The sequence below is a fragment of the Eleutherodactylus coqui genome, chromosome 1 (assembly GCF_035609145.1).
Source record: "Eleutherodactylus coqui strain aEleCoq1 chromosome 1, aEleCoq1.hap1, whole genome shotgun sequence".
NCBI classification, from domain to species: domain Eukaryota; kingdom Metazoa; phylum Chordata; class Amphibia; order Anura; family Eleutherodactylidae; genus Eleutherodactylus; species Eleutherodactylus coqui.
Window position 1 is genome coordinate 218,034,072 of NC_089837.1, and position 22,574 is coordinate 218,056,645.

A 22,574-nucleotide genomic window follows, 5' to 3' on the forward strand; every position below is an offset into this window, starting at 1 on the left:
AGTCATTGTTACAAGACTTGTTTAAAAGGTTTAAAATTAACTTGCAGGATTGCTGCTTTCCAATAGGTGGCACTGCAGAGGTATTGATCCATCTTCCCATTTGCATTTCTCAGAGGAGCATGGTTGGCCATATAAGTCTCCTTGCATACCCTTTAGGTACTTTCTTTAAGGAGAAATGATACCCTTTGTTATGGGAAACAAATTGGTTTCCTCTGACTTCACTGTACTGCTCCAATTTGGTTATTGAGCAGTGCATGCATGCAGAGTCACTGAGACTGACACAATGCTTGTATTAATGTCAGTATGCTTTTGATTTATTAATAGCATCATGGTATATATATATATATGTATATACACCAAATGATGTAGCAATAGAAATGCATTCCCCTAAAGTTATAAGAACTCATGATTGGCTTAGTTTCTAATGACTTACATATGTTAACATATTAAGGTGTGTTACTACTAAAACATGTGATTTCTTATAAACAAAGCTTATACTGTGTTCATTATCCTAAAAACGCAAAGGTGGGGGCATAAGTAGTGTTTTCTAAGAAAGATCTGTGGGAGAGTAGTGTGAGACCTGAGAATCATGTGGAGGAGATACAGGACAAGAATTTAATACACACTAGTGTTTAAGATTGAACAAGTTAACCCTTTAGGTGCTGTTATTTACTAAGAAGGAAGATATACCAATATCTATATATACATATGCGTTTGCATAGGCTAATGTGAGAAACATATGAAAAGATATCTATACAACAGAATACATATATTATTTCTATAACACCTTCTTGCACACTGACTTTCAAACTTCTAATGTATACAAAATAGTACACGCATATTATTACAGACTACCTGTAAGTTGCTGCAGCTACAATCTGATTGCAAACCTTTATTAAGCAGGCAACCAGCAGGTTTGAGTGAGGAGGGCTCGGTTATAATTGCTACAGCTGCATCCTCTATACTTTACTCTACTAGTCATATCCACATGATACTGTACTTTTCTGTAGAGGCTGTGAGTAATATTGTCATCCAATGCAGATTCAGATGAAGTCCACGAGTATTTTTATGCTGTAGGCTCAGCCAGTGACTACATTTGTCTAAAAGTAACAATATTCCTATAAGCAGGTATCATCCCTGTACCTACAGAAAGCAGAATGGACCAAATCACCTGGTCTATTATGTTGTCTGGTGCTATGGTGACATCACCTGCTTACAAGAGTACTTTTACTTTTAGATGGGTGTAGCTACCGGATGGACCTAAACACTGTGAAGATGCCCATGGATTTAATCTGAATTGGACAATTAAATTACTCACAGTCTCAGAGGAAAGCGCAATATCATGTGGATTTAACTTCTGCTCTATCAAAGACCAGCGCGGACGACCATCTGTGTGACAGCAGTGGGAGTCCATATCATGTGATTTTGTCCTTTGCCTCTGTCTTTCGGTATCTTGCAAGCATTAAACTATCATTGGCTAAATACACAGCATGATTAGATACCTAGGGGAGCGCTGATATCTTGTGCTGTTCTTAATGCTCGGGCAAGCAACACCTGGTATCAGCTACACCCCGTTATATCTAGCGGGTGCTGGTGTTTTAGAATATATGTTTTAGCATCTAACATTCCCTTTCCTATATGTTTATTGTTCAGGGTTTTTATGCAGTTCTGTTAAGAAAAGGGAATTTGGAAGTTTCTGTCTCAGGACCTAAAGACACGCGTCAAATAACCGTTAGACCTGAGAAAGGAGAATTTCATGATGGTAAAGAACATTCCATCCGAATAGAAAGATCAAGAAAGTAAGTAATATTACAATAATATCCTAAAGCTACTGCCAGTAATCGTACTAGTGTCATTGATATATGCGTTTATTTTCCCACTAAATTTATTTCCCCATGAACTGTATCATTTTCTAAAACTCTGTGTGAAAACCAGAGAGGAACATAAGAACGATAGCTCCAGGGCTCTGACATTGACCCATAATGTTATCCAAATATTAAGGAGGTTTTTTTTCTTTCAAAGTAGGTTACTCGGCAATATTTTGCAAAAAAAAATGGTGTTCACTAGCACTATTAGACTTTATAGAAAGAACGTGTAAGTTAAACCAAAAAATAACAAGTCCTATTAGTAGGACACATTAGTATAGTATATACCCAATATCGTGCACATACTTTACTGTCTTCTGCATACACAATATAACTTAACCATATAGTGAAAACCACTTTTCCAAACAATCTCATCGTCTTCACCTAAATTTAAAGCAAATAACAATAAAATTGTACTCCAAACAGTACATAATAGTGTCATATATCTCTTTCTCTGCGACAGAGGAATCAAAGCCTTATAAATCTCTTCACTGTGTAAGTCCTTGTATAAAATGTAACTTTTATTGAATAGTTTATTTTAAAAAATGGCTCCCAGGACAAACAACGTCTAACAAAAACTACCTCTAGTCGGGATGACCCAGACTTAATGGTAGAATGATAAAAGCTAAAAGAATCCAAGAGTGGCATAAATGTGCAGCCTCAGTTTCAAATCAGCCACACCAAATGTATGTGCCCTCAGTATGATCCAATCTATTCGGTCTGAGAAGGGGTAAGTATTGTTTAGGTGAGGTGCAGTACCTACACCAACCCTTATTCTATCATAAATCCGATGATGATTCCCCGCCTTTCAAAATAAATCTCTTAAAGGCAGAGACTGGTTCATAAAAGACTGGTAATAGTGTCATTTGTACACAGAAAAATTAGTGCCTTTTGCTAAGATTTCAGGAATCTGTAGTATTACATTACATACACTTCTGGTCAAAAGTTTTAGAACACCTTCATTTTCCCAGTTATTTTTTACATTAACCCAGTTCAAGTTCAGCAAATAAAGTGCAAGAGTTCAAAAGTAAGTTAAAAATATAAAAATATTATAGAATTTTAACTTGAACCACAACAATAGTCTTAATTTATGATTTTATCCAAAGGGCTTTTTTCAAGAAACACATCGAGGACAGCTACTCTGCAGCACAGAAAGCAAATTACGGTTTAAAATTGGATGCAAACTATTCCTACAGGTGTCTCAACTTTTGTAGATGACTTTCAAACCCTCAGATTCTATATATGGAGCAGACTGCATTACAATACCCTCTAGGGCAGGAGTTTGACAGTTTTGATCTTCAGGACAGAGCAGATTGCTGTCATAATGACAAGAAAAATGCAATTAACCAAAGAAGACAGACAATTAGAGCCATTAGTAGTGTAGGTCTATCCTACTGAGAAATTGCTAGAAAAGCCAAGGATTCAGTTAGTAAAGTTTCCTATACCATCATAAGGCACTTGGAAACTGGAGGAAATTCTGACAGGTAAAGTTCTGGAAGACCAAAGGCCAGTACAAAATCAAATGACAAGTTTTGATAGTCAACAGTTTGCATGATCGGCAGCTCACAGCACAAAATCTTCAAGAACACCTTAAGGGCTTATTGAAATGCACGTACATTGGTCGGGTTTTAACGCCCAGCCAATATACGCTGCCCCTCTCTGCAAAGGGAGGAGGTGGGATGGGATGGGATCTAGTGCACTGAGCTCCGACCCCCTCTCCACCACCTCTCCGCTCATCGCCACTGTTTGGAATTGGAGGGAGTGGGTTAGAACTTAGCTCCGCCCCGCCCCTCCCATTGCAAACAGTGGCGAGGGGCAGAGAGGGAGCAGGAGCTCAGTGCACTGACACCCATCCTGCTTCCTCCCTTTCCAGAGAGGGGCAGCGTATACCTGCCGGGCATGAACACCCGGTCGATATATGCCAGTCTGCATAAACCCTAATGCAGCAAAAAATAAGCAACTTTCCATTTCAAAGGCATCTAAAGTAGTGGCACTATTAGTGTTTTTTTAATATTAATGAAGAATAGCACAAAAATTGAAACATAATTAATGCATTGCTAGCACATAACACTGGCCTTAATTCCTAGATAGTTTCTAGTGTTTGGGCTGTTTTGTGTTAGTTTTAAAAAATGCATTTTGTAGATTTTCTCTCGTACTATGAGAAAACAGTTACAGCCATCTTAAAAAAAATCTAACTATTTTATGTCTATCCGACTGTGTATAAATGGAGATCTAGGCAATAGTTTTCAGAAAATTTCTATACCTTATGTAAAGAATACTTAACAGATAATGTAAACTTAAAGAGAATCATATTCTCCCTAAATTACTTGAGCCTTAAAGCAAAATTGTGATAAACTTCTACATTCTCTTACTACTATTGTAGATTTATGCTCACTTACACAAATCTCAATCTGTTCCTTGGGTGAGTTAAAAAGGAACCTGCTAAGAATCGGAAACTTTATTGCAAGTGTCATGTAAGCACTTTTGCAGCATGTGACATAAGTGCAACTGCAAGGGGTTAATATATTTTAGCAACTAGCGATGACGCAGAATCCACAACATTTCCGTAATTGTATTGCAGAAGGGCCGCAGATCGGACTGCTTTCATTGACTTCAATGGAAGCTGTCCACACAGAATCCACGCAAAAAAAGAACATGCTGTGATTTTTCCTCCGGGAACGGAAAATCACAATTGATTTCCGCTCGTGTGGATGTAAGTTTGCTGCAGTACTGGAGCGCAGTGTGCTTAAAGTCCCATATACATCCACACACTGCTCTCCACAAGTCAAAGGGTTAACATTGTCCAGACTACAAGTTCAGAATAAGGTCAGACTGGCGTTTTTTCGCGCAATTTGCGCATGCGATCCGCGCATATATAGAACCAATGGTTCGCAATGGGATCAGTCACATGTCCGCTTTTTATGCGGATGTGCGATCAATCATAGGACACAACGATTCGCAGAACGCGCCTATCTGCGTTCTGCGCATCGCTGTGTTCTATATATGCGCTCAATGGGGCCAGCGGCAGCAGCGCCGATCCCATTGAGAACATATACTTAAAGATCGTTCTCCCATTGAATTCAATGGAGCTGGCAATACAGCTGGCTCCATTGAAAGCAATTGGCTGCCGGTGAGCGTGGGATGAATTTTTGGGAAGGGCTTAAAGATATAAGCCCTTCCCTGAAAACCATCCTAAAATGTGTAAAAAAAAAAAAAAAAAGTATACTCACCTTTTTCTTGCAGCCAGAGTTCAGCCGCGTCCGGCCGGCAGTTTTCCTGAACTGCTCTGTGTAATATTCAGCAGGCGGGGATTTAAATTCATGATATGAATTCATGAATGGGTGAGTGAGTGCTGCCTCTGATTGGCTGAGTACAGGGACCAATCAGAGGCAGCTCTCAGCTATTGAATGACAGCGGGCAGCGCTGGGCCGTTTCACCAAAAACACTGCTAGCTGCAGATTTTTCGGCGAATCGCCAGCCCCGGTCGCGCGATTTGCGAATGCGCATCTGTCATGCGATCCGCAAATCGCCCGAAAAAACGCCCGTGTGACCGAGGTATAAGTGTGAAAGTTTCAGCCCGTTATATTGCTTTGGAAAACATCACTTGGTTTGAGCTTAGTTCTATTGCGATTGGGATGTCACACAGTAAAATAGGAGGATGGGGGATGCCCATTATATATACGCGGTCAGTTATGCAACACAGTAACATTAGGAGAAGCACTGACAAGAAGAGGTGATATTGTTTAATAATCTCTCCAGATAAAAAAAAATCAACATTATTTGAAAAGCAAAAGTTTGTATAGGAGAGAATGAAGAAGCAACACAGTACTTACCAGTCAGTGTAGAACGTTAGGTATTGAACATCTGCTGTCTGGGGAACAGGCAATTCTGTACTTGCAGCATCAGGAATCAATCAAAGGTCTGTACCATTTATAATGACATATGAAAGGCTCAATAAAAGAATGATCAAAGTCAACTTTTACTGAAAATTGATAATTTTTTATTTGAACGTTCCACAACTCATCAAGCCTAACGTGTACAATGAAATTTAATTTTCAACACTTTAATACGTGCATGGAACAATCTAAAGCTAAAAACATTTAGCTTTCACTTACTCATCTTCTGAAACATTACCTTATTGTGACACATTGTCATAGTAATCATGATATTCGATTGGAACAAACTGTTCTGCAACATTAATCTACAAAATGGCAGGTTCTGTTTAAAAATGTAAAAAAGTGGATTTGGGGATTATTCTTTCCCCAAGTCGTTATATGTATCAGACTGCTGTTTGGAGTCAATCCTGGACAGGGTGCATTGTAGTCACTCTAGGGCAGTGGTGGCGAACCTATGGCACGCATGCCAGAGGTGGCACGCAGGGCTCTCTCTACTGGCACACGCCGCCATCGGCCGCTCACCATTTGTGAATGTTGGCAGGGGCCGCGGCTTCCCTGCTGGCATTCACTCAGTGCCGCTGCTAGCAGCGGCGATGCCGGCGCACACTGTGACATCAGTGTGCAGCCGGGATCCTCCTCCCCCCTCCCCTGACGTCTCCTACTACTTAGTTCAACGAGAGCAGGGGGAGGAGGTGTCCGGCAGCACACTGATGTCACAGTGTGCACCGGGATCACTACCAGCAGCAACGCCGAGCAGAGGAGGAGCGGGTAAGTATATGGGTCCCGGGGAAGGGGGGTGTCGCTGTTAAACTTGGGGCCGCTGTGGGGGGGTCACTCTCACACTAATGGACCGCTGTGGGGGGGGGGGGTCGCTGTCACACTGGAGGCCGCTGTCAGACTAATGGGCTGCTGTAGGGGGGGGGGGTGAGGGTCGCTGCCACACTAACGGGCTGCTGTGGGGGGTCGCTGTCACACTAATGGGCCGCTGCCACACTAATGGGCCACTGTCATACTGGTGGCCACTGTGGGGGGTTGCTGTCATACTGGGGGCCACCGTAGAGGGGGGTCGCTGTCATACTGGGGGCCGCTGTGCACTGGTCGATGTCATACTGAGGGCCACTATTACCGCTTGGGTATGTTTATGTGTGGTGGAAATGGGCAGGGCTGTTTCAAAATTGACAGGGTGCAGATTTTGACTTCTTCTTGGATGCGGAAATGCTGCAGAATTTTATACAGAAATTTCCGCTGAGGACATTCTGCAGCATTTCCACATCCAAAAATCAGTCAAAATCTGCACAATGTCTATTTTGAAGCGGCCCTGTCCTTTTTAGAACAACAGGGGTAATATCATATGGTACTTCACTTGGAAACTGTGGTGCAGCAAAAACTCCGCTTGCAGGCATAATAATGGCAGGGGTCATGGGGGTTTGCAGAGTTCAAGAGCAAAGTGACCCACCCACACACCACCGATGGCTATGACCCTTAAGGAGAGCAGAAGATTGCTGGCTCCTCTTCTCGGGTACAATATAATTGTTGTGTAGGAGGGCTATGTGTTCTTGGTACCTTGTGGCCTGAGCAGGGAAGCCCAGCGCTGCGCAAGAAATGGCTGTCTTGGGCACAGAGATGCTCCAATAGTTAGTAGGGGTTATAAACTGTGCTGGAGTTCAGTTGGGTCACCATTAGAGCACTGTTGACTCAGGAATTATTTTTTTTGGTTTGGGGTGGGGGCACAGGGGAAAATTTATGGTCTATACAATCTGAAAGCATAGAAAAAAATTAATATCTCTATATCCCTTTCCTGAAATGATGCTCATATAATCTTAAATTGCTTGGTATATACAATGGACCTAGCATTCCAGGTCAACACATCACGTGGGGGGAATGTCACATGCATCTTTCAGATTGGCATACTAAGTGAACCAAGAGGTGAGAGTTAATGTATACAAATGCATCCAAGAGCAACATCAATACTTTCTTAATCTTAACTTTTGCTTGCCTAAGACAAAGACACAACCCAAATAGCTGAACTATTGCTATTAGCCCCTATGTTATTCAATGTTTTCTATATTATCAATCACTGTGGTATGCCATCAATATCTTAAAGACTCTAAATAATGTGGCAGCAGCACTAGCAAAAGCTGCATAGTCCGCCCACTATAGTCGACGGCCAACCATGTGGCTGCCACTTTGTGTAAGTGATTAACAGCAGCCATGTTGTTCTGATCCTTACTGATCAGACATTAATGGTATATGGTGTGTAAAGGCTATAGCAGATCTGTCATGAGAAGATGTCCTATTTAAAATAATCATGCTATTATGATAGGTCCACTTAGCTATAACAAATGGTACAAAGGAATATTAAAGCGACCCTTCAGAACCTGGAGAAACAAAGAGGGCCGCAATGCTATTTTGACTACCTGATGCACATTATGCATTAGTATGCATCATTCGTCTAAGACATTTCACCCGCTTCAATTAACGAGTGCTGTGAACACGAGCAGCACTGGCCAGTCATAGCACCATGTAGTGTCTTAGGCTAATGATGCATACTATGCACAGTGTGCAGCAGGTAGTCAGAGAAGCAGTGCGGCCATCTTTGCTTTAAGCAATTTGGATGACAGCCAATAAGAAACAATGCGGCTATAATAGATATGAGCTGTATTCATGAGCCCAGTGTACCCCTTCTCCATTCCTAGTGATTGACAGCCACAGTGCATACTAGAAGATACTTCAGCATTTTTCAATCATTGCCAAGGAGCCAGGAAAAAGTGGAGGTGCTCTGGGTGCAAGAACACAGCAAACTTGTAATAATGAGTCCACTATATTACCTATCCCCTATTACTACAGATTCAGAAGCTCAACAATAACTCAACATCCTCATGCTTAGTTTCCAAATATATAAAAAGAGACTTCCTGTAGAATCTGACTTCTTCATTCTCAGAATGCATGCTGACATAGTACTGAAGTGATTACCATTAGCATTTCTGTCAGTGGCTAAATAGCTCCTTTTTAAGGCAGGCGAGGTAGTGACCTCTGCCATGTACTTTATATATCAACTTTTATAAACCAGCCCTGTGTTATATAGAGAAATATTGGATGTTTTTCAAAGAAAAGATGTAAGAATTAAGATAGCTAAAAGTAGGAATAATGTTAGAATATTAGTATAATTAATTAGTGTTCCCTGCAGTGTCTGAATAGTAGCAAGAATTCACATGTATCCAAAAGTCATTCTATGCATTCCGTACTTCTCAGATCCTGTTCTTGACAGTGGACATAAAATACGGAGCAGAAATAGTAATTGATATATTATTTTCTGAGTTGTAATTTGTGGATCTGCATATGACACTGTTGCCTGTGTTGGGGTGTGATGCTATTTCTTTGCTCTGCACCGTACCGTCTATAACTCATTGCCTAGGATTTATATATTTGTGCAGCATGTCAGTGTGAAGATATAAATCTTCGCTTTATGTGTTGTTTTCTCAGCTTCTTTTGTTTTATGCTTTAATGTCCAGCGTGTTGTGAAAGTATATGTCAGCTATCTTTTTCATATCTTATATTCTATGTGCTCTGCAGTCATGCGATGGCCATAGAATTTCGTTAAGCGCTTAAACACATGTGCGTGCTCTTGCCCCGTTATGCAGCCGCATAATTGGACAGAATGAAACCATTGATTTCAGTGATTTCATTTTCACTAGCAAGATTCTTGCCCATTAACAGTGCGGGTGAGAAAAGATAGGACTTTTCCTAATTATCCTGCACATAGTACTAACTACATGCAAGAAAGATAGGGCAGGACCTATATTCCCACAGTTTTTTTTCAAACTGCTGCGCTTTGGCGTGGAGTTTGAATGGCTGGCGAAAAAAAACAAACTTGTTCTTATGCAACTACACTATGTATCGGCGAAGGTAGTTGTGCATACGGCCGTCTGAAACCACCCTAAGAATGCAATGATTTTTATACAGTTTACACATTCAAAAGCACCAGTTCTGTGTTATTTTTCATGGAAAGGTCTGAATAAATTGACAACTAGTTGTAACTAGAGATGAGCGAGCATACTCGCTAAGGGCAATTACTCGATCGGCTGCCGGCGGCGGGCGGGGAGCGGTGGGGGAGAGCGGGGAGGAACGGAGGGGAGATCTCTCTCTCCCTGTATCCCCCCCCCCCCGCTCCCCCCTGCTGACTGCCGCAACTCACCTGTCACCTGCGCCGGCACCCGAACCTTTTCTTCTGAGCGGGGAGATACTCGCTAAGGACAATGCTCGATCGAGTAATTGTCCTTAGCGAGTATGCTCGCTCATCTCTAGTTGTAACCATTCTTCTTGTCAATAGGATATGTCCTTTGACAGTTGACAAGTAATGCTGCTTTTACAAAAGCCGATTCTCATTTGAAGAGTGCACGAGCGAGTGACATCATCACTAGTTTGGTTGCAGTTTATTCTTGTGCAGAATGATTAGACAGTACGGTTATCACTGGGAGTTGTTCACATCTCACTCACCACTCACATTCCTATATGAAACACTGAGCGGGGAGTGTTTAGACGTAATGAGAAGTGAGCGAGCCAACAATGATTGCTATGCAGGCTGAAACTGAGCGACAAAAGAAAGGTGTACAATGGCTCGTGTTTATACATAACGATTATGGTGCACTTTGATTTGTTTGATCCAATTTAGAGCAACAGTCGTTACGTTTAAATGGGCCTTTAGGCTACTTACTCATGGGCGACCATGATATTGGACCCTGAATCTCTACCTGATAGAGCGCTTAGGAACGTGCAAAAACGCCTGACATTGCATCTGTGACATTCTGATACTTTTGCCTGAGTTTCACATGCAATAGGAGGTGTTTGCGAAGGCCATGTGAGACATTAAAGGTCCCATTGAAATCAGTGGGCGATACATTCCAAGGAACGCAAAAAGATACAGCATGCCACATCGCTCGTGTATATGACTCCACTCATATTCACAATACACAAATCTTGCACGTTTTTCTCAGACACATGTAAGGGGCCTAAGACCTGTACACAGGGGGGTCGGATTCCAGATGTGGAATCCGGCCCTGGGAGAAGCGGCGTTCACCCGTACCTGCTTTCTTTTTTCTTCATCTTGCTGAAAAACCACAACTATGAAGCATAAGTCATTAGAGCTTCACATTGAGAGATTAGGTGACACCGATATTGTGAAAGGCTGGTTGCTTGCACACTTACCCAAAAAAAACAATTTTTTGCCAACAATTGGCACCTTTTCATGAAACATAGGTGACAAATGTTCATTGACAGCAGATATCTGTCGAAAGGTTGATTTGCTGTATTTTTTTTTGTTCAATACTCAGTTCCTGGCATAAATTAGAGTAAATCCAACTGGCGGTGGGAGAACATGTCCCTCTTCTCTAAATCCCACCCACTTATAGAAAACTTCCCACAAGTCACCGATTTTTGCACAGCTATGACTTGCACAAAAACAGGTATTTTTTTTTAATGAAACAAGCTGTTAAATCCATTTCCCCCTAATATTTTAGTCTTTGTAGTTTTGAATATTAAGTTCTTCCACTGAAAAAAAGATTGTTAGAAATATGTTGAACTCCAGAAAAATAGTTCTTTAGCTGGTCAGTATAGAAAAGGATTTTCATGGAAATTTGCTGCTATGCTGGAAATTAGAAACACCCACTTGGCCACAACACACTCGCCTCTTTTTGCAAAGACACAGTCATAACAACTTTATGAGACATCGCTATTTTATCTTTCAAGTACTTGAATATATTGAAGAATGAATCACCTGTTTGTTTTACATAGCTGGAAACAGCATTGTTCCTAAGACAAAATTGCAATGATTATACTCCTACTCCCTGCAAAACTTTTGGGAATATTTTTCCGCATAAATTCTAAAAATGAGTGTATGACTCTAATATCCACATCTACAATTAGAAAGTAAAACACTTATTTCCTGACGTCAGCAAGAGTTTCAGATAAAACGTACATCCTGTCCTTGATTGTTTAAGCTATGATTTTGGGAGCAGGGCAATTATTCCCCTCCCATGCACAATGGTGCGTGACATGCCCTAATGTTACCTGTAAACGGATCCATTTTACATCCTGCTCACATCTATTTCTTGCTTCCTACAATGTGAATATTCAACAGCATGTTGATTTGTCATTTAACTAAAATGGAAGTGTCTCCCTCCTGGAAATAATAATCTGAGCAGATGTGTCCCCCATGCTGTTTTAGTATCAAATGTAATCATGTTACATAGCAAGACTATGCAAAACCAGTCCTATACCCAAGCCACTTTACTCTGCAAGTGCGATGCATGCTAAACAGATGGAATCAGCTTCAAAACTATTTCTAAAACATAGATCAGATAATTAGTAGAACATTTCATCACCGTTTACACTGCTGTGCCGAAAGAAATTCTTCAACAGGTTCTTCCACTAACAGTATTAACATAAACTCTTAGACCAAAAATGAATGCTGTAATCTTCCCACAATCAAAATAGTTTTCAGGAGTAATAGAAAAAAGAGAATTACGCTGCCATACAAGAGCTGAATTTACGATTTGGGGCTGTATTACATTGTACTAGGCTTAGCTGAAGACATACCGTACAATAATCAGCCAGTACATTCTTTTGAATGGAGTCACATACATGAGTGATGTGGCATGCTCTATCTTTTTGCGCTCCTCGAAACGTATCGCCCACTGATTTCAATGGGACTTTAACGCTTTCCAATCCAATTTGTATCCTGGTTTTCCTAGGGAGCTTACTCTTTTTCTGCTGTTATACAACGGCGCTATATGCTGGCTAAAGCCAGTACTGCATGAGGTGACACGTTGGATAGGCTCCGACAGCAGAGAGGCTGACAATATACAGTAAGAGAACCCCGATGTACATCTTCCAACATTGTAGCTGTACAGCCTTAAATCATAATGTCTTCAGAGGTCAGACAGTGGATTGGAAAGGGTTATCTGTCTTGTGTGGCTCTTGCAAACACTTCCGATCTTCTATTGTATGTGAAACTTGTGCAAGAATATCAGACTTTCACAGATGCGATGTCAGGTATTTTTGCATGATCCTACGCACTATATCGGGCCAAGTTTCCCGGTCCAATATCGTGCTTGCCCATGTTTAGGTAGCCTAAATATAACGATGGTTGCTCCAGATTCACTCAAAGAAATGAAAGTGCACCATAATCGTTATGCGAGCCATTGTACACTTTAGTCACTCAGCATCAGCCTACATAAAACTTCTCGTTACGTCTTAACACTCCCTGCTCAGTGTTTTATATATGAATGTGAGTGCTAAGTAAAAAGTGAACAATTCTCAACGCTGATCTGCCTGTCTAATCATTCTGCACAAGAGGAAACTACTGCGAACACACAAGAGATGATGTTATTCGCTCGTGTGCTCTTCAGATCAGAATCGACTAGTGTAAAAGTGGCATTGCTTCTCAACTGTGGAAGCACATATCCTATTGACAAGAGTGGTAACTAGAGATGAGCGAACGTACTCATCCGAGCTTGATACTCGTTCGAGTATTAGCGTGTTCGAGATGCTCGTTACTCGTGACAAGTACCACGCGATGTTCGGGTTACTTTCACTTTCCTCTCTGAGACATTAGCGCGCTTTTCTGGCCAATAGAAAGACAGGGAAGGCATTACAACTTCCCCCTGCGACGTTCAAGCCCTATACCACCCCCCTGCAGTGAGTGGCTGGCGAGATCAGGTGTCAACCGAGTATAAAAATCGGCCCCTCCCGCGGCTCGCCACAGATGCGTTCTGACATAGAGGAGGGAAAGTGCTGCTGATGCCGGAGCTGCTATAGGGAGAGTGTTAGGAGTATTTTAGGCTTCAAGAACCCCAACGGTCCTTCTTAGGGCCACATCTAACCGTGTGCAGTACTGTGGAGGCTGCTTTTTGCAGTGTTGCACTTTTTTTTTTTTTTGGTATATCGGCCGTGCAGAGCATTGCGCCCTGCAGTAATTAGATATAGTGCAGGGCCAGTAGTGGTGAGGCAGGGACAGAAGACATATATTGTGAGGCAGGGACAGAACACATATATTGTGAGGCAGGGACAGAGGACATATTGATTGAATATAGGCAGTGGGTCTTTGCAAAAACATTTGGGGAAAAAAATCTATTTGGGCTGCCTGTGACTGTCCTCAGTGTTCTGGGTCTGTGCTGGGTGTAGTAGTCCTCCTAATTCATACGCAGCCAGCTAAGTGTTACAGCAGGCTTGCGCAAAATTATTTCCTGGCTCTGTCTGGGCTGTTAAATCACCGCTGTATTGCAGTCCACAGTGCAACACTCTGCAGTTCTTTGACATACTCCAGGGCCAGAAGTGGTGACGCAGAGAGAGAAGAGATATATTGATTGAATATAGGCAGTGGGCCTTTGCAAAAACATTTGTGGAAAAAAATCTATTTGGGCTGCCTGTGACTGTCCTCAGTGTTCTGGGTCTGTGCTGGGTGTAGTAGTCCTCCTAATTCATACGCAGCCAGCTAAGTGTTACAGCAGGCTTGCGCAAAATTATTTCCTGGCTCTGTCTGGGCTGTTAAATCACCGCTGTATTGCAGTCCACAGTGCAACACTCTGCAGTTCTTTGACATACTCCAGGGCCAGAAGCAGATAGTCAGGGACAGAAGACATATTGATTGAATATAGGCAGTGGGCCTTTGCAAAAACATTTGGGGAAAAAAATCTATTTGGGCTGCCTGTGAGTGTCCTCAGTGTTCTGGGTCTCTGCTGGGTGTAGTAGTCCTCCAAATTCATACGCAGCCAGCTAAGTGTTACAGTAGGCTTGCGCAAAATTATTTCCTGGCTCTGTCTGGGCTGTTAAATCACCGCTGTATTGCAGTTCACAGTGCAACACTCTGCAGTTCTTTGACATACTCCAGGGACAGAAGTGGTGGTTAGGCAGGGACAGAAGACATATTGATTGAATATAGGCAGTGGGCCTTTGCAAAAACATTTGTGGAAAAAAATCTATTTGGGCTGCCTGTGACTGTCCTCAGTGTTCTGGGTCTCTGCTGGGTGTAGTAGTCCTCCAAATTATTTCCTGGCGTTCCGTAAGCGAAGTCAGCCTCCAACCATAGGCCAATAAGCGGCACATTTAATTACAGCGTTCTGTTTCTGCACTACTGGTAATACACCATGCTGAGGGGTAGGGGTAGGCCTATAGGACGTGGACGCGGGCGAGGACGCGGAGGCCCAAGTCAGGGTGTGGGCACAGGCCGAGCCAGTGCGGTGGCCAGGGGTAGAGGCAGGGCCAGACCGAATAATCCACCAACTGTTTCCCAAAGCGCCCCCTCGCGCCATGCCACCCTGCAGAGGTCAAGGTTCTCAACGGTGTGGCAGTTTTTCACAGAGACGCCTGACGACCGACAAACAGTGGTGTGCAACCTTTGTCGCGCCAAGATCAGCTGGGGAGCCACCACCACCAGCATGCGCAGGCATATGATGGCCAAGCACCCCACAAGGTGGGACGAAGGCCGTTCACCGCCTCCGGTTTGCACCACTGCCTCTCCCCCTGTGCCCCAACCTGCCACTGAGATCCAACCCCCCTCTCAGGACACAGGCACGAGTGCCTACCGGCCTGCACCCACACCCTCACCTACGCTGTCCTCGGCCCCATCCAGCAATGTCTCTCAGCGCAGCGTCCAGACGTCGCTATCGCCACTGTTTGAGCGCGAGCGCAAGTACGCCGCCACGCACCCGCACGCTCAAGCGTTAAACGTGCACATTGCCAAATTGATCAGCCTGGAGATGCTGCCGTATAGGCTTGTGGAAACAGAGGCTTTCAAAAGCATGATGGCGGCGGCGGCCCCGCGCTACTCGGTTCCCAGTCGCCAATACTTTTCCCGATGTGCCGTCCCAGCCCTGCACGACCACGTCTCCCGCAACATTGTACGCGCCCTCACCAACGCGGTTACTGCCAAGGTCCACTTAACAACAGACACGTGGACAAGCACAGGCGGGCAGGGCCACTATATCTCCCTGACGGCACATTGGGTGAATTTAGTGGAGGCTGGGACAGAGTCAGAGCCTGGGACCGCTCACGTCCTACCCACCCCCCGAATTGCGTGCCCCAGCTCGGTGGTGGTATCTGCGGCGGTGTATGCTTCCTCCACTAAACCACCCTCCTCCTCCTCCTACGCAACCTCTGTCTCGCAATCAAGATGTGTCAGCAGCAGCACGTCGCCAGCAGTCGGTGTCGCGCGGCATGGCAGCACAGCGGTGGGCAAGCGTCAGCAGGCCGTGCTGAAACTACTCAGCTTAGGAGAGAAGAGGCACACGGCCCACGAACTGCTGCAGGGTCTGACAGAGCAGACCGACCGCTGGCTTGCGCCGCTGAGCCTCCAACCGGGCATGGTCGTGTGTGACAACGGACGTAACCTGGTGGCGGCTCTGCAGCTCGGCAGCCTCACGCACGTGCCATGCCTGGCCCATGTCTTTAATTTGGTGGTTCAGCGCTTTCTGAAAAGCTACCCACACTTGTCATACCTGCTCGGAAAGGTGTTCTGGGTCAGCGTACATTTCCGCAACTCCAAGACGGATGCTGACACCCTGCGCACCCTGCAACATCGGTTTCATCTGCCAGTGCACCGATTGCTGTGCGACGTGCCCACACAGTGGAACTCTACGCTCCACATGTTGGCCAGGCTCTATGAGCAGTGTAGAGCTATAGTGGAATACCAACTCCAACATGGGCGGCGTAGTGGGAGTCAGCCTCCTCAATTATTTACAGAAGAGTGGGCCTGGTTGGCAGCCATCTGCCAGGTCCTTGGAAACTTTGAGGAGTCTACCCAGATGCTGAGCGGGGATGCTGCAATCATTAGCGTCACCATTCCTCTGCTATGCCTCTTGAGAAGTTCCCTGCAAAGCATAAAGGCAGACGCTTTGCACTCGGAAACGGAGGCGGGGGAAGACAGTATGTCGCTGGATAGTCAGAGCACCCTCATGTCTATATCTCAGCGCGTTGAGGAGGAGGAGGAGGAGGGGGAGGAGCATGAGGAGGAGGGGGAAGAGACAGCTTGGCCCACTGCTGAGGGTACACATGCTGCTTGCCTGTCATCCTTTCAGCGTGTATAGCCTGAAGAGGAGGAGGATCCTGAAAGTGATCTTCCTAGTGAGGACAGCCATGTGTTGCGTACAGGTACCCTGGCACACATGGCTGACTTCATGTTAGGATGCCTTTCTCGTGACCCTCGCGTTACACGCATTCTGGCCACTACGGATTACTGGGTGTACACACTGCTCGACCCACGGTATAAGGAGAACCTTTCCACTCTCATTCCCAAAGAGGAAAGGGGTTCGAGAATGATGCTATTCCACAGGGCGCTGGGGGACAAACTGATGGTAAACTTCCCATCCGACAGCGCTAGTGGCAGAAGGCGCAGTTCCGAGGGCCAGGTAGCAGGGGAGGCGCAGAGATCAGGCAGCATGTACAGCGCAGGCAGGGGAACATTCTCCAAGGCCTTTGCCAGCTTTATGGCTCCCCAGCAAGACTTTGTCACCGCTCCCCAGTCAAGGCTGAGTTGGCGGGAGCACTGTAAAAGGATGGTGAGGGAGTACGTAGCCGATCGCACGACCGTCCTCCGTGACGCCTCTGCCCCCTACAACTACTGGGTGTCGAAGCTGGACACGTGGCCTGAACTTGCGCTGTATGCCCTGGAGGTGCTTGCTTGTCCTGCGGCTAGCGTCTTGTCAGAGAGTGTGTTTAGTGCATCACGGATAAGCGTACCCACCTGTCAACCGACAGTGCCGACAGGCTTACACCCATCAAGATGAACAAAGCCTGGATTTCCCCAGACTTCTCTTCTTCACCAGCGGACAGCAGCGATACCTAAGCAATACATACGCTGCACCCGCGGATGGAAGCATCGTTCTCTATCACCATCAAAAACGGGGACCTTTTTGCTTCATCAATCTGTGTATAATATTCCTCCTTCTCCTCCTCCTGCTCCTCCTCCTGAAATCTCACATAATCACGCCGAACGGGCAATTTTTCTTAGGCCCACAAGGCTCAGTCATATAATTTTTCTAAACAATTTTTATACGTTTCAATGCTCTTTAAAGCGTTGAAACTTTCACCTCAACCAATTTTTATTTTAACTGGGCTGCCTCCAGGCCTAGTTACCAATTAAGCCACATTAACCAATGCGATTAATGGATTTCACCTGCCCTCTTGGTTGGGCATGGGCAATTTTTCTCAGGTACATTAGTACTGTTGGTACACCAATTTTTGGGGGCCCTCGCCTACAGTGTAATCAAATGAATTTTTAGCCCACCTGCATTACAGCTGACGTTACATCAGCTGTGTTCGGCACTACAATGGGATATATTTATGTACCGCCGGTGGCTTCCTGGCACCCACCCATGCCATGGGTCCACAGGGAGTTGTAACTGCATGTGTCCACTTCTAAAGAACCCCAGTCTGACTGGGGCATGCAGTGTGGGCCGAAGCCCACCTGCATTAAGCACGACATTACCTCAGCTGTGATGGGCAATGCAATGGGATATATTTATGTACCGCCGGTGGCTTCCTGGCACCCACCCATGCTGTCGGTCCACAGGGACTTCACAATAGGGAGTTGTACCTGCTTGTGTCTATGAATTAAAAACTGCGGTCAGGTTGGGGCATGCAGTGTGGGCCGAAGTCCACCTGCATTTAATCGGACGTTACCTCAGCTGTGATGGGCACTGCAATGGGATACGTTTATGTACAGCCGGTGGGTTCCAGGGAGCCACCCATGCTGTGGGTGCACACGGAATTCCCATTGCGGAGTTGTACCTGCCTGTGACTATTTATAAAAAAACGCGGTCTAACTGGGGCATGCAGACCTCTTGTGTAAACTGTGTAAAAATAATTGCATTCTTAACAAACTTCTATGGCCATCGTATGACTGCAGATTACATAGAATATAAGATATAAAAAAGATAGCATTCACATATACTTTCACGATATGCTGGACACAAGGGAAGTGAATAATGAATATCACTGATAATCTTGTTAACATGGCACCTATCAAGAGGTGGGATATATGAGGCAGCAAGGGAGCAGTCAGTTCATGAAGTTTTGGAATCAGAAAAAATGGGCAAGTGTGGGCATCAGCGTGATTTAGATAACAGACGGATTCTGACGGTCAGAGCATTTCCAAAATGGGAGGTCTTTGTATGTGGTGGTTAGTACCTACTAAACGTGGTCCAAGAAAGGGCAAATGCTGAACTGGCAAAGGATCATGAGTGCCTATGGCCCATTAATGTGCATGAGGAGTGAAGGTTAGGCATCTGATATGATCCCACAGAAGAGCTACTGTAGTACAAGTTGCTAAATAAGGGCTTCTTCACATGAGCGTGATTTCTTCCCATTATGTGGTCATGATTATCACGGCCGCATAACGGGATGAAACTAAACCATTGATTTCAGTGGTTTGGTATTCACTAGCAGTATTCTCGCCTGTTAATCTTTTCTCCTTATTGAGAGCCCCTAGATGGTGAGTGAGGAGACTCAAAAGGCCATGTATGCTCTTCTGGGTAATGTGCAAATAAGGGAGATGGAACACTGTGGAGGTAATGTTCTATCTCCCTTATTCGCCTGTTAATAGTACGGGCAAAAAAAGATAAACCTTAGCCTGTCTTTTCCGCACATAGTTAATACTCCATAGCAGTAAGCGTAGTTGCGCATACGGCTGTCTGTTTTTTACCCCAAGTACTGCTGCTAATGGCAGAAAGGTGTCAGACTACACCGTGAATTACAGATTGCTGTATTAGGTGCTATATAACCACATGGGACAGAATATTAAGTAGGTAATATTAATGGTATGATAATATGAACAATGAGTAGTGCCTAATGATAACTCCAGATCTGCCGCAGGAGTATCACTGTGGCATTGTGTTTCACTAAACTCACTTTACACTCTTTTATTTTGCAGTATCTTTACAGTGCAAGTTGATGAGGATAAAAACCATACAGTGAAACTGCCAGCTAGTCATTCCATAGACGTGAAAAGGCTGTTTGTAGGCGGCATCCCATCTGATGTACAATTTCCCACGTACAAGAGCATACCGCCATTTGAAGGATGCATTTGGGATCTATTGATCAACGCAGTGTAAGTTTCACAATGCGCACATTTTGGACAGTGTAATCACTTTATCCTGCAGACATTAAATGTACAGTGGCTTTACAAAGGAAGCATTGAATTAAATTCTTACATTTGATAAGATTCTGTAGCTTTTTAGCTATGTATCTCATATCTATCTATATATCTAGCTATCCATCTATCATCTATCTATCTCCTATCTATCTATCTATACATCTATTTCTCTCCTATCTATCCATCTATCTCATATCTATCTATCATCTATCTATCTATCTATCTATCTATCTATCTCATATCTATCTATCTATCTCATATCTATCTATCTATCTATCTCATATCTATCTATCTCATATCTATCTAATCTATCTATCTATCTATCTATCTATCTATCTATCTCATATCTATCTATCTATCTATCTATCTCATATCTATCTATCATCTATCTATCTATCTATCTATCTATCTATCTCATATCTATCTATCTATCTATCTATCTATTTATCTGTTCATGTATCATCTATCTATCTATCTAGTGAACCTGTCATGTCCCCACAGTACCATACCTAAGTTAAAGAGTAGATAGGGGAGGTGACGGGGAGCCGAGTAAAGTATTTTATACTCACATGCTCCCGTGATCCAATACTGTCTCCATCCGAAGATTTTGTGGGGCTGGAAAAATTAACTCTTTATAGAGTCTTGTGCGTGCTTCGCCCATAGACTTGTCTAGGAGAGCACACACACGCGACTCTGAAAAGAGTCAGATTTTCCAACTCAGGTGATCTTTGGAGGGCAACAGTGCTCGAACGTGGGAGTGGGTGAGTATAAAAATTACATCGCCCGACTCATTGTAACATCCCCTAACAATATATAACTTAGTTTATGGTGCTGTTGGGGGCGTGTCCGGTTCCCTTTAACACTGCCATTATTACAGTAAGTACAAAATTCTGTACTAATTTCTGATATATAACATATCTTTCTAGATAGTTCTACATGTAGAGCTCTAAATCCCCTGAATAAACAAAGGTTAAACACATGTCTGTGTTAAACACAACCCGTAGATGCACAGTGGAAGCTTACTGCATGCTGTCTTGTTCATCAGTATGCAGTAAGCTCCTGAGCTCCCCCTAGTGGTGTCAGCAAAAAAACTGTGATGTCTATGTTTATGTAAGAGTTTGGGGCTTTTTGACAGAAAAACAAGACTCCCATTACTATAAAAAGTATTGTATATTAGGAAATTAATCTGCACAGTATACTGTAAATTATGACATATAACAATAGCTTTTTTCATTTTTAAAAACCAGATCCCTAAAATAACTATTATTTTCTCTCCGATTAGGCCAATAGACTTTGCACAACCTGTATCTTTTGAGAATGCAGATATTGGACATTGCCTTTCAGAGGAAGAAGGAGGCATAGACCAAAATGGAGCTCAAGAAGCCACCAAGTTTCCACAGGTCATCCCTAGTCCTCAGGTTCCTATACCATCCACTGTAAGTACTCAATTACTGTATACTTAAAGGGACTGTATCACCAAGAAATGTGCATTAATTAAAACCAGATAGAGAACCATTTTCCACTTTTCTAATTTGTTTTAATTTTCTGATTGTTGAATTTTACAGCAGCCTCATGGGCCATTCACACAATGGACAGGAGGGGACCCTTTGACTAGTATTAGAGACTGCTTAGGCAGGCTGTGAGCTCTACAGAGGTTATTTTGCAGGGAGGGGAGCAGATAGTCGCAGATTATACCTATTGTGAATGGTGGATCCTGTGTTATCTACATATGGGTGTTACCTTTCAGTGTAATCCTGCCTGTGATGTTAGTAAGATGACTGATGCAAAGTTTTTTCTACAGATGAGAAACTGACAGACTAGTATTCAGCTCTGTGGTCAGTGTGAAAAATGCTGGATTGTAGGATTTTTTCTTTTTTAATTTTATAAATCACCAAAAAATTTTTAATAATATGTTTAATGCAAAAATGGGATTTATAATTCTGGGTCATTTTCTGATGAAAACATTCCATATTAAGGGTTTTTTTGACACTAGGATATTGATGACCTATTCTCAGGATAGATCAACAATATCAGATCATTAAGGGAATGCTGCTTGGGACCCTTGCCGATCAACTGATTGAAGTAGCTGCGGCACTCACCTGCTTCACTCTATACCAGGCGTAGAGCTGCACATTATATAGCAGCTGTGCCTAGTATAGCAGTTCAATCCCATTCACTTGGATGGGACTGAGCTTTTCTGTGGCCAATGAACATGATGTCACATGACAAGAGGCCACAGCAGACCCCCACTAATCTGGTATTAATGGATTATCCTGAGGATAGGTCATCAATATTCTGTTCCCAGAAAACATCTTTAAAATAGATAGAGTAAGTTGGCTTTTAGAAACAGATATGGATTTCCTTTACATCACGGGATGTTTATACAATCATAGCATATTCCTCTTATCCATTAGATTTTTAAGATTTAAAGGGGTTTTCCTAAACTTTTGATATTCACTGTTAAACACTTGCTGTAGTAGCTTTGTTTATAGGTGGTTACAGGTAAAGTATTGTTTTTGGAAATTATAAGAATATTTCATCTGGTACATTTGAATGGACACTGAGATTATGTCTTTCTCTCCTAAAGGGGTCTTTCCATGATTTAAAAATTGCTTCACATCCCCTCAGCTATTGCTGGTTGCTGCTGACCATGACATATTACTGCTG

General features: G+C 43.5%; 1 protein-coding gene across 7 annotated transcripts in view; it reads left to right on the forward strand.

The window, feature by feature from the left end:
- Window positions 1-22,574, forward strand: part of LAMA2 (laminin subunit alpha 2) — an 834,596-nt gene that overhangs the window by 765,626 nt on the left and 46,396 nt on the right. For all 7 annotated transcript variants that reach the window (XM_066605535.1, XM_066605537.1, XM_066605536.1 and 4 more), the window contains 3 exons: window positions 1,654-1,799; window positions 19,686-19,862; window positions 21,190-21,343. In XM_066605535.1, the coding sequence (XP_066461632.1) occupies window positions 1,654-1,799; window positions 19,686-19,862; window positions 21,190-21,343 (477 nt within the window). The remainder of the gene's footprint in view (window positions 1-1,653; window positions 1,800-19,685; window positions 19,863-21,189; window positions 21,344-22,574) is intronic.